At 40.5% G+C, this 16695-nt stretch overlaps 1 protein-coding gene across 1 annotated transcript in view; it reads left to right on the top strand.

Moving 5' to 3' along the window:
- The window catches only part of LOC146359042 (serine/threonine-protein kinase Nek5-like), a 30205-nt gene that overhangs the window by 2949 nt on the left and 10561 nt on the right, over window positions 1–16695 (top strand). Inside the window, exons 3-15 of the mRNA XM_084826442.1 lie at window positions 2241–2337; window positions 3138–3235; window positions 4414–4497; window positions 4589–4659; window positions 8249–8335; window positions 9834–9888; window positions 10572–10772; window positions 11131–11197; window positions 12542–12678; window positions 13635–13831; window positions 14391–14457; window positions 14670–14789; window positions 15683–15760. Of these exons, the coding sequence (XP_084682568.1) occupies window positions 2241–2337; window positions 3138–3235; window positions 4414–4497; window positions 4589–4659; window positions 8249–8335; window positions 9834–9888; window positions 10572–10772; window positions 11131–11197; window positions 12542–12678; window positions 13635–13831; window positions 14391–14457; window positions 14670–14789; window positions 15683–15760 (1359 nt within the window). The remainder of the gene's footprint in view (window positions 1–2240; window positions 2338–3137; window positions 3236–4413; window positions 4498–4588; window positions 4660–8248; window positions 8336–9833; window positions 9889–10571; window positions 10773–11130; window positions 11198–12541; window positions 12679–13634; window positions 13832–14390; window positions 14458–14669; window positions 14790–15682; window positions 15761–16695) is intronic.

Raw genomic sequence — 16695 nt, forward strand, 5'->3', positions numbered from 1 at the left:
AACTGACAGTTTCCAAATCATCTTAAAAGCCCCATAGGTGCATTGCAATAATAATAATAATAGTTGTTGTTGGTTGTTGTTGTTGTTGTCGGATATTGCGAGAGCATAGAATACTGAAGCCGGGTTATCTCTGTCCAGATAGGGGTGTAGATGGGCTGCCAGCTGAAGCTGATAGAAATATTCTACGCCACTGAGGCTACCTGAGCCTCAAGTGACAGTGATGGTCCCAGGAGAACCCCCAAGCTACGAACCTGCACCTTCAGGGGGAGTGCACCCTGATCTAGAACAGGCTAAACACCATTCATCCAACAAAAACAGACTGAGCAGGCACACAGTCTTACCCACTATGACCACGTGTGGCTTATTCCTCAGGAGCACCTCTACCTATAGCCAGCTCATTGGTTCTACACACTGAGCAGCCATTTTCATGAACAATTATAAAAGTAATATAATATAAAAGTAACAGAACTTGTAGCAGTGCTCAACAGCGAAAGGGGAAACAGTTGTATGTAGTAACTTGTTCACCTCAGAAAAGCCTATGAGACTTGGAAGCAATATTTCAGAAATGCCAGAAGCTAATATCTAGATGAGCTGCCTAACCTACTTCAGAAGGAGTGAGTGGAAGCTGGTCAACCTGCATGGAACTTGTAAATAAATCTTACATCCCAAAAGCAAACCTTGGGTTTGCTTTTGGAATCTGCCTTCTTCGACTTGTGTTTTTAGCCAGCCAAAACAAAGGGAAAGGGAAAAGCTGCTCAGTCAGGCTGAAAGACGAACTGCTAGTGGAGTATAGAAACCTGGCTTGACTCCCCCCCCTGCTTTTTTTTCTGACCCTGATTAGTAGGAAAACAGAACTACTTTTATTAAGTGTCTCCTTTGCTTTGTCATTCAGTGTCTTTGGAATTTGAAACAAGATTGATATACAACTAATTTGGCCTCCTCCTCCCTTTTCTTCCCCTCCATTTATTCTCAAGGTCATGCTCATGTTACAACTACGACTAACTTGTGATGAGGAATAGGCTCACTGATTATTTGTTGCTGCATGTTTTTCTTTAAAAATCTGGGTTTTCTCACGGGCATTAGCCCTTGGCCTCAGTAGAAGAATGTTCTAACTTTAAGTTGGTGGTGACAGGAAAAATGAAGTGAAAGAGCAAAATTTGTAAGTTGGACACTGACTGTGTCCTTGAAAATTAATGTGACTAGTTAACAGCTGCTGTGGAAAATTAGGCTGGCCATTCATCTGTCCAGAAGAACCACCAACTAGCAGCATCTTGGTCTTGTCTGGACTGAATTTCAGTTTATTAGCCCTCATCCAGTCCATTGTCATAACCAGGCATTGATTCAGCACGTCCACAGTCTCACCAGATGAGGATGAAAAGGAGAAACAGAGCTGCGTGTCATCAGCATACTGATGTTAATACACTCCAGAAAGGTTTCATGTAGATGTTAAATAGCATGGGGAACAAAACCAACCCTGCAGGACCCCTTTCATGAGAATCCATGAGGCCAAGCAGTAATCCCTGAGCATCACCATCCTAATAGGAACAAAAGCACCGCAATGCACTCCCACTCCCAGCTCAGACAGTCGCCCCACAAAGTTACCATGGTTGATGGTATTGAAAACCACTGAGAGATCAAGGGGAATCAACAGGGACAACAGGTTGAAATTACATTGTTAGAAAAGAAAAGAAAAAGCCCAATCTTTTATTATTTCTTAAGGAAATGTAATTCTGTGGCCACGATTCAGGTCACTCTTTATTTTGAATGCTGCTGTCAAATTTTATTGTATGGTATGGTTCTTGCTGCTGTGTTTCTTGGTTTTTATGATACACTTTGATGGTACTTTATGTCACCCTGGGTGCTTGGCAAGTGGACAGTGCGATTTCTAGATTAAATAAATAAATAAATAACATGTTCATATTTGTCTTTCTCCAAGGAGGTCAGGGTAGCCTTCAAGGTAACTTAAGGTATACTGCCAGACATTACAGTTGAATTCAATATATATAACGCTCTAGATCATCTCTCCCCAACCTGGTGCCCTCCAGCTGTGTTGGACAACAACTCCCATCATCCCTAGGGGATGTTGGGATTTATAGTATAACCTAGATGCAGGGCTCCAGGTTGGGGAAGGCTTCTCTAGGTGGTACATAGGATTCTTTCATCACTGTTGTGGTATTTAGTATAATAGCCACTTCAGTAACAATAACATATTTTACTGCCTTTTTTCTAAACTAATTTAGATGCCAAGGAAAGAAAAAGAATCATCTCAGAAAGAAGTCAGTCTTCTGGCCAGGATGAAGCACCCTAATATAGTTGCCTTCTACACTTCCCTTCAAGGTCTCTTCTTATCTGTGGCGGTTCTTTTGTTTTTAAAAGATTTCTTGATCAATTCTGTTTAGTGAGACGTAGAATATCTGAGAATAATTGATTTGAATCCTTTGAGGGAGACTGGATGCAAAGGAGCACAGCGTGCCACCTATACTGCTAATCATTGTGTAGGAGGAGACGGTTTGGCTGGCTTCTCATGCGGCACTACAGAAAGTTGCTCTTTGTGAAATTTCCTCTTTCTCACAAGTCTGAAAGGCAGAGGAGTCCCATTCCCTTCTTTTGCTTCTGGTTATCTTAATGCCGTGGATACCTAGAATGGGGGTGGGGTGGCCAGATGCGAAAGAGGACAGGGTTGCTGCACCTTTAATAGTTGCGCCAGAAAGGGAATTTCAGCAGGTGCAGCTTGTGTCCATCTGTGCATCTGGCTATCCTCGGTGGGAGTCAAGGCATGAGTAATCTCTCGAGGTCTTCGTTTATTGGAGATAGCTGGTGCTTAATCTGTCCGTCATAGAAGGCGTGTCTTTGGTGCTGAAGGCCTGTGAGACCGGAAATTCTGTAGATGAGACCACCTTTCCACAACAGATTAGTTTGCACAGTTTGTAGAAGGAGTCTTGAGTATAAACATTAAACTGTATATCGTTTTGAGTGTTCTTTAATAGTGAAACGGGTGAGATGTTTTGAAAATAAGCAATACGCCCGCTTATTGTTTTGGTTAAGTTTGCTATTGCTGTATGAGCTGCAGTGAAAGCATTTAACTGCTGTATTTATAATTCAAAGGTGTATTCAAAACTCAATGTATTTTATTGTAGAAAAAAATAAATTATATATTATCATGGAATATTGTGACGGAGGTGACCTAATGAAGAGGATAAATATGCAACGTGGAGTGCTGTTTGATGAGGACAAGGTAGGTTTGCATTTTGAAGAACTCTCTTCCTTCACTTCCACCCCTTCAATTATTTATCACAGAAAAAAGATAAGAAGGAACATCCTCGTTACCAAGTTATTTTATATATTCTTGTGTTACAATGTAATTTATGCCTTAATAATATAAACAGATAACTTACATATCATTACAATATGTATTATACATAAATACATATGTGAATGTTTCCTCTACTCCAGCCTTCCACAATTGGGCACCCTCCAGATGTGTTGGACTACAACTCCTGTAATCCCTAGCCACATAGCCAAGCCACTAGGTTGAAGAAGTCTGCTTTACTCTGTTTTATCAGTGTTATTTTATAGCAGATTAAATATGTGGTTAATGCTGGTTGAAGTATGTGCTCTGTTGCACCAACAATCAATATCCAAGGGTTAAGTGTCGATAAAACATCTTTGCTTTCCTTCCTTGGATCTTACAAAGTGCGTTCATGTAGCCATAATTGTGTATTCCTCTAACTTTGCAACTTTTGTTTTCTAGCGGACTCCAATTGGAGTAAAATCTATGCCTGCTTAATTTTTAAAACGAGGTTTGCCTGAAAATGGTTGTATAGGTTCTGGCTTTGGTTAGTCAAACAGGGGAAAGAAGTCTGCACGTACCCAGAGGAACCCATTACTTCATACGTTGTAGGGTTCAGCCCAGACTTTCAAATGTGTTTCCAAGCCTCAAGCAGGGGTCCTGGATGCAAACTTGGGCTTCAAGATAAGGATGTTAGGGGCAGGTGGACCTACCCTGGGCTGGACCTATTGAGGACTACAGAAGATAGGAGGTATATCTCATATTGGTTTCTCGTATTGCCTCTGTGCCTCTGTTATTGACTGGATGTGAATACCCACAAATGTATGCTCTGACCTTGTAGAACACACATCAGGTGTGGCCAAGTTTTGGAGCGGAATCTGTATGTGTCAAGAGCGGAATTTTAGCCCATACCTCCTGCTCTTAGGGGAAGTCAGGGATGTGGAGACTATATTTTATTCTTTTCAAATGTATAAGGAATGTAGTATTTTTAATAATTTCTTACTGGCAATGTACATTTTTTAAAGAAAAACTTCTTTTCTTCTTTTATCTTCAGTCGTCTATTCCTGTGGAAATTACAGTGCTTGTGCTTTATAAGGGTATTGGCATTTTATCTTTGTCTATAGATCTTGGGCTGGTTTGTGCAAATCTCCTTAGGCCTGAAGCATATACATGATAGGAAGATTCTACACAGAGATGTAAAAGCACAGGTAATTCTTGGAGGTAGTTTTTCGTCCACTGTTGAGCCATAGTGTCTCCATTAGCATTTTACCATGGCATACTATTTTCCTTGATTTGCAGAACATTTTTCTCAGCAATAGCGGAATGATTGCAAAACTTGGAGACTTTGGGATTGCAAGGATGTTGAGCAAGTAAGCATAATTTTACAGACTCCCCGTGTTGTTCTTTTAGTTGTTGCTAGCTCTGAAAAAGGTGACTTTGTTCCAGACTTGGTCTGGCTAGAGAAAAGTCCAGAGAATGACAAAGGTTGGCCTGGTACAAACATGAACACTAAGCCATGGTTTATCTCTGTGAGAGTGAGGAGTAGCTAACTTTGGGCTTGTGTGCTTGCCTCTCATCCTCCTTCACTGATGAGGGGAGGAGATTAAAAGCGTTCAGTTTTGATTATACATCGGTTTCCCATTATGTCTGAACTTGGGAAACTCTTTTTTATTCTGATTAGTTAACAAGCCAGTGGATGAAAATAATGTTTGATTGTGGTTTCTTGGATCTAACTATAGTTAATTCTCTAGACTTAACTTCTCTAGAGAGCCAGTGTGGTGTAGTGGCGAGAGTGTTGGACTGGGAGCCGGGAGATCCGGGTTCTAGTCCCCACTCGGCCATGGAAGCTCACTGGGTGACTTTGGGCCAGTCACACACTCTCAGCCCAACCTACCTCACAGGGTTGTTGTTGTGAGGATAAAATGGAGAGGAGGATGATAATGTAAGCCGCCTTGGGTTCCTTGCAAGAGGAAAAAAGGCGGGATATAAATGCAATAAATAAATAAATAATAAATAAATAGACTTTTGTTATCTAAATCAATTCTGCAGGGCTTGCCCCAAACACTTTGCTGCCTGAAGCAGAGCAGCAAATGCACCCTCCCCCTGCCCAAGTCAAGATGCATACTCCAAACATGCACAGAATTGGCTTTAAATGAACATTTTATTTCAGAGCAATAGATGGAGCACATATAAACCACACCACTATGCCTCCTGCCTGCACTTCCCATAGGACCAAAGATATGGGCCCCCTAAACCCAAAGAACCAACATAGGTCCAGGGACAAATATATCCTATGCGTTTTATGCATGCTCCCCCCCCCACCTTTTTGCTGCATCTGTCCATGAGGAATTATTTGTGCAGCCTGATCCTATACACATTGGGGGGAGGGGCTCAAGAGGATCATGCCTGCTACTACCAGCCCTGCAAATCTGGAACAGACTCTCATAATGCAATTTCGGATTTGGGAATGTTGGTGTTTTGGTTTTTAGTAAGGTCATGAGAAAGATCTTTAGTCTTGTACTGATATTGGGAGGGAAATAGAGAACCCAAAAGACACAGTAATGCAAATATTTATTTTAAAAAAACTTTGTGTCTGCACCAAGTAGATTTGTTTTTGATACAATTTAATGCAGCTGTGGTTTTGGACCTAGTAAACACCACTGAAATATAAATGATCACTCAATATATTTAGAGTGCACTGTATGGAAAGATTCTTGTTATATGCCATAACTGAATAATTCTTAATAATTTGGAATAGCAAAAACTTTGAGTTTGGCAAAAGGCCAAACTAGATGCGATGTTAAATGTGTCTTCGTATGTAATATGAACATTAGAAAATGCAAATAGTAATATCCACTGGGGGTGGGGGAGAGGAGCAGATAAATTACCTGGGCTGCAGCAGACAAGGAGGGGGAATGTAACCTTTTCCTGGGTACTAAAGGAAAGCACTCCTTTAAGACAGTCTTCCCCAGCCTGGTGCTCTCCAGATGTGTTTGCATTGGGAGGAAATCCCCCATTGGTACCAGTGGGGGATTTCTTCCCAGGGCAAATAGCTTTTTCAGAGGAGGGATTTTCGTTGGAACCACAGCAGGGAAGGAAAGAGTTAAACTCCACTCCTTACCTGCTTAGGCCCTGAAAATTATCAGCCCCCCCGCCCCCCAGCAGCAGCTATTTGCATCTTTTAAAATGTTCTTGTTTAATGCAAAGTTGCATTGAACATCATACCTGGTTTCGCTGAGAGTTTGTCATGGGCCAGCACTGAGTTGAATTTGATTCAGCTTGCAGTTCATTCTCAGATTTCTTTTCAAACTGCAGGTGTAATGTGTCACTAGAAATTCTTATCTCTTGGTTCAAGTCTGAAAAAGAACAGATATTCAGTTTAAAATTCAGAAATCTTGATGTATGTACTGAGGTAGCATGTCCTCATGCCATTCTCTGGCCTTTTCATCTGCTACTCTTTTATTGTGTCTGGTACAAAAACTGGCTGTGAGTGCAAGTGGCTGAACCTGGGTACAATACCTGTATGTATTCCTTGTTCAATTGCACTAATCTATGTAGCAGGATTTTATGCAATCACACTGCTTCAGTATTGGCCAGCAAAATGTGGCTATTTCAACACACCACCAGCCATTTAACATACCACTTTACCTGTAAATTGGGGCAGTTGTCACATGTTTTCATTTTAGCCAGTCTGAATCAACATTGCATTGTATGTGGCAGGATAGAGCAGTGCAGAGCCAACCTAAAGAATCTCTGTCAGGGGCCTGCTCAGCTTTTTCTTGGACAAACCTCTCTGTGTCACGTATTTGGTTGCTAATCTACCTAGCTGCATTGTTTTCTAATTGTATCAGGAAATTTATATTTCCATTGTACAAGCAAGTAATGTTGCAGGTGGTTGATAGTATTATTCTTTGGGAGCAGTTTTGACTAAGCTTTGGAAAGAGAGTTCTGGTGTCACTGCCAGTTGGAATGCAGCAGGGGTGGGGCACCTCTTTCAGCCAAAGGGTCAAATTCAATTTTGGAGAAATTTTGCATTCCAGCAGCGGCTGGGGCCAAAGGCAAAAGTGAGGTGAAGGCAAAAGGGGTGGGGTCAAAATACAAAAAAATACCAAATATACCACCATATTGTAGCTTAAAGAGAGCCAGTGTAGTGTAGTGGTGAGAGTGACGGACTGGGAGCCGGGAGATCCGGGTTCTAGTCCCCACTTGGCCATGGAAGCTCACTGGGTGACTTTGGGCCAGTCACAGACTCTCAGCCCAACCTACCTCACAGGGTTGTTGTTGTGAGGATACAACGGTGAAGAGGAGGATAATGTAAGCCGCCTTGAGTTCCTTGCGAGAGGGAGAAAGGCGGGGTATAAATGCAATAAATAAATAAATAAATAAATAAAGCTCTTAACTGCCAGTAACTAAGCCTTAGGGGAGATATAACATTTCAGCCTTTTAGAAGGGGAAAAACTGCACAAAATCTGGGAAACCCCAAATAATAGGTGGTTGGGGGAAAGGCGGTGGGGCCAGGGGAAGGGGGCATGGCCTTCTGGGAAACTCCACAGGGCCAGATTTGGCCCCCGGGTCTAAGGTTCCCCACCCCTGGAGTACAGCCTTTCTGTCACTTATAGAAATATATTAAAAGTGTTCTGGGTTGTTCTTGGGGTCTCAAAATAATGGGCTGAGCTATCATTAATCATTAGAGTCTAATGTTTCGCTTCTGTGGGCAGTTCTAGAACAGCCTGTCCCAACCTGGTGCCCTCCAAATGTTTTGTACTTCAATTTCCGTCATCCCCAGCCAGCATGGTTAATGGTCAGGGATGCAAGGAGTTGTAGTCCAAAACATCTGGAGGGTACCAAGTTGGGGAAGGCTGCTCTAGATGCATATAGTTGCTTCCTTCAGCCCAATTTCCCTATTTGCAAGATACATTTTTTGTTAAAACCTGTGTTTCTCATCACTGTTTTCTTTAGTACCATGGAATTTGCACGTACATGCGTGGGAACACCATATTACTTGTCACCTGAAATCTGTGAGAACAGGCCATATAACAATAAAACGTAAGTTTCAGACTATTCCTGGTTGATATAGTTTGGGCAAAAACCAAATGAGGGCAACGGTTGGAAGTGAAAGCAACCAAACAGTGCTAAAAAGCATAGAAATGAGATAGCTAAACCACCAGACTATAAAATGTAAGCAAAATCATGTCTATGTTTTCTTACAAAATGTAATCATATGTATTTTGCATGAAATTTAATTATATAATGCTTAAGGGCTGACTGCCTCTGCCAAGCTCACATAGCCATTCCACAGTCCTCCCTGCCATCAACTCCCTCCCCTGGTTCTAGGATTAAAAATATGCATTATTCTACATAGAAAAATTTCATCTGCTGAACATCAGAAGTGGTCCTTGCTCCTTGGAAAATTTGTTTGTGATTTATCTTTAAGATTGTCTAGTGTAGGCTATTTAGAGAGGGAAACTCTTTTTTGTTTGTTTTTATGCTACCTATCTGTTTTCCCTGTCATCCCCTATATCTTAACCCTTAATCTTAATAAAGCTTCTTAATTTGGAATCTGGATACTTTGGACTACCAAAGGCTCATTCTTTCATGAGCAGACTGTTCTTTCATGCTACATGCTTTGACCAAAGGGAGGGAAAGGGAAAGGCTGAACCCACTCAGTGGTAACTGGGAGTTAGCTGGGAGTTGCTCCCTCCCTGGTGGAAAATTAGGGTGGAATCCAGTTAAGTACTTCTTAACTGGAAGTGCTTCTGTCAGCAGAACAGGGAGGGGGTAATTTCCCTTCCCCTCTACAGCTTCCTGCTTACTTTCAAAATCTACTCCAGAGGGTTGGGGGACTGTTTGGAGTAGATTTTGGGAGGGTGCAGGGCCTGCAGTAAGGAGGAGAGGAGGAGAAAGTCTGATTTGTGAATGGATGTCCACTTGTGTGATCTTGGATTCTGCCCTCTTGCTTAGGAGCTACAATGGATTCCTCTTGCTTAGGAGCTAGGGTGAATCGAAAGGTGGTGGCAGACATAAGCAGGAGTGTTGTGAGCTAGCTTTGCCTTCAAGGCATCTGGGCAGTTCTTCACACTTGCTTCCCTGAGAAGGCAGTTACAGTTAGAGGCAAAAATATTGACAATATTTGCTGCAGTTGAAATAGCTGTTTACTAAGTTCAGAGCCTATTTAGCCCCAATGGCTGATTGATGAAGTGCATTTTGCACGCTTAGAATAGTTAAATAAATAAAACAGAACCACCATTGAAAAATGAGTTTTTTCACATTTTATTAATAAAGCCAAAATTCCATATAAATTAATTACCTGCTGTCTCTTTACAATTAAGTCTCGCTGTTTTAAAACCAATTAAATAACAATTACAATCTATGTCTTTCAGGCCAGAAACACTCCTGGTTTTATTGAGCCTCAAATTAGGCAAACAGACTTCTTGTATAAACCTTTCTCTGAATTGTATTATTTTTTGATAGGAAATTATGAATTAGTTTACTGAGTGCAGAGTTGTGTTACTAGATTCAGTTTACTTTCCCCTTTCTTTTATAGGGATATATGGTCCCTTGGCTGTGTGTTATATGAGCTCTGTACTTTAAAGCACCCCGTAAGTACATTAACAGAATGAGTATTCTTCCATCATTGAATATAATCTTTTACTAATAATAGCAATTGGTCCACTGGAGCTATTCAGTGGCTTTTGTAAGAATCATAACTTTACATGGAACAGGGCTTCCAGATTTTGGGCAGCCTATGAAGGAGATGTCAGGTTTTATAGATATAAGAAGGGGTGTTTTTTTCTGGGTCACATATAATATGGGAAGAAATGCTCAGTCAAAAGTTTTCTTTTAAACTTTCTAAACTAGTAATTTCTGATGTATAATCAAAACCAATTAACACATACTAGAATCTCTTTGGCACACTTGTTCATGGAATATGAATGTATATTTCTTTCCGTTCTTTCAATCTAACTGTTGTCTGTAGTGATGATTCTAATTTGTGTTAGGGTATATTTACACCGTCCTTTTTCATATAATCTGTTACTCTTCTTATTGGTATTTTGTGCCATTTTCCAACTGTATGATAAACTGTATGATGTATATCATACTTGGGTTCAAGGAAGGAGAGGACATCACAAATGAGGGAAAGTAAAGCTGAGCTTGCCTGATGAACTGGGGATGTTACGAAGAGAAAGCAAAGGCTATTCTTTCATTTTGTGTTACCATTTTTTAAAAGCGTTTCTGCTTAAATTGGCAGTTTATCATTTATGACTCTATTTTAATATGACAGTTTGAAGGCAACAGCTTTCCCCAACTCGTGTTAAAGATCTGCAGAGGCCATTTCATGCCAGTATCTACGAAGTATTCATATGACCTAAGAGCATTAATATCACAGTTGTTTAAAACCTCTCCAAGAGATCGCCCTTCTATCAACTCCATTTTAAAAAAGGCCGTTTTGGAGAAGCAAATAAGGAAATATTTGCCCCCCGAGGTGAGTGTCTGCTGTGGCCAAGGAAAGAGTCACAAGCCTATTAAAAAACATAAGCCATCCTTCCTCCTTGGTAATCACACTTCTTTCCCCATTTTTCTTCTATGGGGGAAGTACATCCCCTTGACTCTGCCCATTGTACGCATACTTATGCTGAGGTCTAGGGGGATGTTCACTGAGGACTGGAATGTTGCTACTGCTTGCTTTCCCCTGCTGAAGAGGTGTTTGTGTCCCTTTGCCTTGCATTGTCAGAATGAGCTACCAATTTGAATATAACTGAGTGGGACACCCCTCAATCACTAATTACTCAGCAAAGATATAGCACAGAAATATATGTACAACCTGTTCTATTTGCTTCTAGATCATGGAGGAAGAATTCAGCCACACTGTTATTCATGGAAAAAGACCACCAGCATCAGTGTCTTCAGGCAAGATATTGAATGCTTAGGCTTTTATAAATGAGAGCATAATACTGAAGTGTGTGTGTGTGTGTGTGCGTGTGTGTGTGTGTCTATGATGTTTATTTTAAACTGAGACAGATTCTGAGATAATATGACCAGTTTCAAGAAAGGATGATACTCTGCAATAAGTTTACACACACCTTTCCACTTGAGGAAAAGGTCACAACAAAACGTGAGCAAATACGCTGGGGCGAATAGGACAGTAGCTTAAGAATTATGCTTTCAAGACATCATCCCATTCTGCAAGTGCTACAGGTGAGAAGTAGGATCAAGAGGTATGGTGCTTAAGATCGATGGAATTGCATTAGCTAGGTTAAACTTTCCCTTCAAGAAAATGAAACATTAGCTTATATATTCAAAGGAACCACACTGGAATGAATGCAAGCCTCTGATACTTTTACCTGTAGTAGTGATGCAGAACCTCGGGTCCAGGGGCCAAGTCCAGCCAACCTGTGTTCTCTGTCTGACCTTCCCTGGTTCCCCAGAGGGCCCCACCCTCTTTCCCCGAACCACCAATCATTTTGTGGTTTCCCAGCTTTTGTGCAATTTTGTCCCCATTCTAAAAGGTTGAGATGCCTCTTGTAAGGCTTCGCTACTGGCAGGAAGAGCTTTCAGCTAAAATATGCTGGTATTTTTAGTATTTTGGGCCCACCCCTTTTGCCATCACCCACCACTGGAATGCGGCCCCCAAGAGCTTCTCTGAAATGGAATCCAGCCATCGGGCTGAAAGAGGTTCATCCCTGATGCAAAGCACAAATAGGGATAAAATGGCCACTTTGCCGTTTAAGGTAACTGGGTTTTTAATACACATTCTAGTGAAATGCCTCTTGTTTTGGTGGGCTGGGTAGTGGTGGAAGGTAGGCCTGTGTTTTGTCAACACATTGTGCACATACCATAGATACTGCACATATATGTTCAAGGTTTCCTTGGATGATAGCGGCTGAGCCAGCTGATGTTGGAGATGTTGGACAAGTTTTGTCCTCATTGGAATTGAAGGGTTAGCTAAATAGAAATGGATGGTGATAGGTACTTCAATAAGTGGTATTCGGGAGCAATTCTTTTACTACTCTAGCGCTCATATGTCTTGAAGCATATTCAGTCAGAGCAGAATTGCACATTCTGAACCAAACACAAGACTCGCAACTCAGTTTTTGCTGCTGATGTGCAATGCAGCCGTGGGTCTGGGGATTTGCACTGGCAAAGTGGCAGGTATAATTAGAGTATCACACTGTTCTGTCAGTCTTTCATGTAATAATTCTATAATGTTAGAAATAATTAGCAAAACATTATTTAATTGTATTATTAAATAAGCTTCTAAAGTTCAGAAACCAAGAATCCATGGTCATCATTCTCCAAAAATCAAGATGGAAATGCTTCCCAAAAAACAAGAATTGTTATATAAAAATGAATGGAACTCTCCTGCAGGAGTCCAGGATACTATTAGCCAGGTAATGAAAAAAATCTCTATGTATTTTTGGCATTTAATAATTTAATGCATTCTGTGTTTGTCACATGCTTACACTTTGAAGCTGTAGGTGGCAGTAATTAATTTAATGGGTTTTTTGCCAAATAAGGGGCAAACTAGATGTGAGGTTAGGTATGTCTTTGATTCCTATTCTTGGAATTTTCCTTTTCCACTTTAAAAAAAATTAATATCAGACATGAGGCCCAAGTCCAGATCAGGGCCCCTTGTGGCTGCTGTTAGTTTGGTTGGGTTTTTTTAAAAAAGAAAAACCCTAAGTAGGAGATTCAAAGATGTGTTTAATATCTAGGTTGATCCTAAATCTGTGCCTATTCAAACATCACAGTTTGCTCTACCATACCACTCTGAATCCAAATCACACCCCTAACATGAAATGTCTGTGTGTGCACTTGCAAATTACCCTCTTACTCCATAGACACTGAATCAGGAGGAAGAAGAGAGTACATATTGAGAATGCCCTAGAGCAGCCTTCCCCTGGTGCTCTCCTGATGTGGGAGAGAGAATGCTTAGGAATTGGTGGTGTACGTTGTTTAGGCTTTGGCAGGCCAAGGTGGCCAATGGGGTCATGTGAGAGGAAGAGAAAAAAATGAATTGATAGGAAGCAGAAATACTCAAAGGTTTTGCAGAATACTGTATGCACAGAGCTAGCATTAGCTGCAGCAGAGGATAGGAAATGGGGAAATAATCTGCTTGTTTTGTTTGTCATATCCCACTCTTCCTTAGAAAGGTCAGGCTCTTAGTGGCCTCCGATCCAGGTACTGATCAGATCCACACTTCCTTAATTTCAGCAATGGTATAACATTGAGTGCCATTCACTGGGCCCAGGAAGGGACATGCTATAACTAATAATGGATAACAATTCAGATTCAGTGTACTGGATGTGTTGCCATTGTAATGTTCATATATATGATTTGTTTTCAGCCCTGGGGTCCTAAGTTTAAGATGTGTGGGAAAGCAGAAGCTGCCAGAATATGTGGGCACTATGAGCATTATTATGTGAAGCTTGCGAACTTGCAGAAGAGACCTCTGGTGCAGGAGGACAGTCCTCTTATTGGCCAAAGAATGGAAGAATATTATAAGCATAAAGGACAAGAACCACCGCCACCTCCACCTCATTGGTAATAAACATTTTTTTGAATATTGATTCATCTATTGATTCTGATACAGGAATTCCTCCTGGCTATGTAAGAACTGCTGCAATTTTATTTACTCCAGTTCCTCAAACTTGGGCTTTCAGTTCAATCTCACACAGAATTTGGTGTGCTTAAGAGCATTGATTTCAGGCTGTTCGTGTTCAAAGTTGTGACTCTGAAGTGAAATAGAATTTGCGCATATTTGTCTCTGACATGGATTGCAAAATGTGTGGCAGTAGGCTGATGATTCAGTTTTCAGAAGGAGTAAGCCTGCGATTATTAGGCCATTAATGACCCAAAACAGAGATGAAGCAGGAAAAAGTTGTACTTCCAAGTTAATGTTGGAAGTTGTGCAGCACAATCCTATATATTTGAGAAGTGAATCCCTTTGAGTTCAATGGGACTTACTACCAGGTAAGTGTTTGTTGGTTTGCAGCCTTAATCTAACATTTATGTTAAGCACAATTTACTATGGGAAATCAGCAGTGAAATGTAAAATGATTTCCTATTTAAGTTTTCACTGAATTTTATGTTTTCCTCTCAGGCCTGCAGAATACCTTCAAAGACGATTCAATGCTCAGCTGTACAAGTTAAAAGTAGAGAAGCAACTTGTAAGCAATTTTTAATATATAAATGGGTACAGATTAAACAATGGTTATTATTAGTTACTGGAGGAATCAAAATGGAGCATTTAAAAAAATGTACTAACCTGAAAAATCACTCTTAACACTGGTCTTATACATTTTGTCTTTTCTGTTGAGTGGGGTAGGGAAACCTTTCAGATGCCACTCTTGTATGTTTCCATTTTTTCATATATCAATAGGGTTTGCGGCCATCTTCTGCTGATCCCCATTATGATCAGATGCAGAATCAGGAGATGAAGGAAGAGCAGCTCAAAGCCTATCAAAAAGCCCTTGCTCAAAAAAATGAAATGAAAGAAAAGGTAAGAAAGAGGAACTGCATTGCTCTAGACAACTTGCCATGAGCCATATTAGTGCTCAACTGGGGTATGGGTTGAGGAAACTATAATAGGAATCATGCACGCTGTTTATACTACTAATTTTCATGGATATAACACATACTTCAACCGCCAGGGTGGGATTTACATGGATCCATGTAAAATAGTTATGCCACAATCCATAGCACGTATATTTTTTTGCAGTGAGTAAGGGAATACAGACAATGTTGCTTTTCAACCTTTTCTCAGTGCCTGGATCAGAGACTGCAAGATGTTCTAAATAGATAAATATTTGTTAGGGCAGAAGTACTTACTCTGAATTCTGGAACTATCCACCTTGTCCATTTAATGCTGGGATGCTCATAACTGTCTTATAATCTTAACTAACAGTAGCATCCAAAAGGCATGTGCCCAAGGGCTTCAGCATTTAATTTCTTTAATTTACCACCTTTCAGTTTGGCAACTCCTAGAGTAGCTTATTTTGACCTGGATTGGCAGATGCTTGGACCGTTTAGGGAGTACTTCATGCTTCTGAAAGTCTTCTCAGTTTCCCAAGTAGTGTGCCACTACCCTGGATCCTAAATAGGGGGAAGGGCAGTATAGAAATGTTTTAAATAAATAAGGCATGGGAAACTGCTGTTCAAGAAACACAAGCTCCTAGTTGCCATAGTAGAGACCTTCACTGTGCATATGTGTGTGTGTGTTTAAATACTGATTTAGGCTGCAGTCCTATACATATACTTACCTGGGAGTAAGCTCCCTTGAACTCAATGGAACTTACTTCTGAATAGAAATGTATAGAATTTCCCAAATAACGTGTTGTTTCTAAAGATACCCATCTGTGTGCAATTTTAAAAAAATCTTATAATGTTCAACAGGAATACTTGGAACAGCTGCAGAAAATTCGGCAACAGTACCACAGTGAAGTAAATGAAATTAGACTTAAAGCTGAAGAGGTAAATTAGCCTGCACCAAATGTTGTCTATAGCTTTCCCATACCTGTGAAGAACTGATAATGTGATTGCTTGGAATAGTTTAGTTCTTGAAATATGAATGTTAACATCTTGCTGTGACTAAATGGTAGTTAAATATTAAGAGAGATTGAAAGAGATTATATGGGATGGTTGCTGCAAGATCCATTTCATTTTATGTTCATCATGAAGCAGGACCCTATGTCTGGCGTGTAAGCCTCACTAATAATATTATTTCTGAGTGCCCCAGACTATTAAGTCCCATGTAAAATCAGTTGCATTCCTCATCCCAATTGTATTTTAAAAAAATTAACAAGACATGGCAAAGGAGCTTTATACATTTTAACTATTTAAATTTTATCAGGTTTATTCAGATTACATTGTAAAGAAAGACACAACCATTTAACTCTCACCTTCTCCCCGTCATACATGGTTAAATAATATCTTATCCCAACATAATCCCATACCCACATTTTAATAACAGACAGACACACAAACACACTAGACAGGACAAAAGGTGGGGAACTAGGGATAAAGGACAGATGGTGCGGTGGTGGGTGGAGCTCCAAGCTCTCCTGTCTAAGAGAATCATTAATGTAAATTAATCACCAAAAGGTTCTCCAAATGGAGTCCAGATGGCTGAGATTAATAAATACAAAATAGAATTAAAAGAAGAGGAATGACAAAAGATTTGTTGGTAATCTTAACATCTCAAGCTATTCTAGTTCAGGGTTAGAGAACCTTTTTGGGCTGTGCGTGCATTTGGCAATTTGAAAAACTGTCCTGGGCACCACCACAAAATGGCTGCCATCAGAGGACAAGTAGTCTGCCCAAAAGACTGAGTACAAGACAGAGGTGGGGTCTGAGCCCCAACTCACTAATCAACTCCATGCAACAGTTCAGCACCAACAGAAACCTAT

The sequence above is a fragment of the Heloderma suspectum genome, chromosome 1, assembly GCF_057233095.1.
Source record: "Heloderma suspectum isolate Gila_16-S chromosome 1, 16-S_ref, whole genome shotgun sequence".
Lineage (NCBI taxonomy): Eukaryota > Metazoa > Chordata > Lepidosauria > Squamata > Helodermatidae > Heloderma > Heloderma suspectum.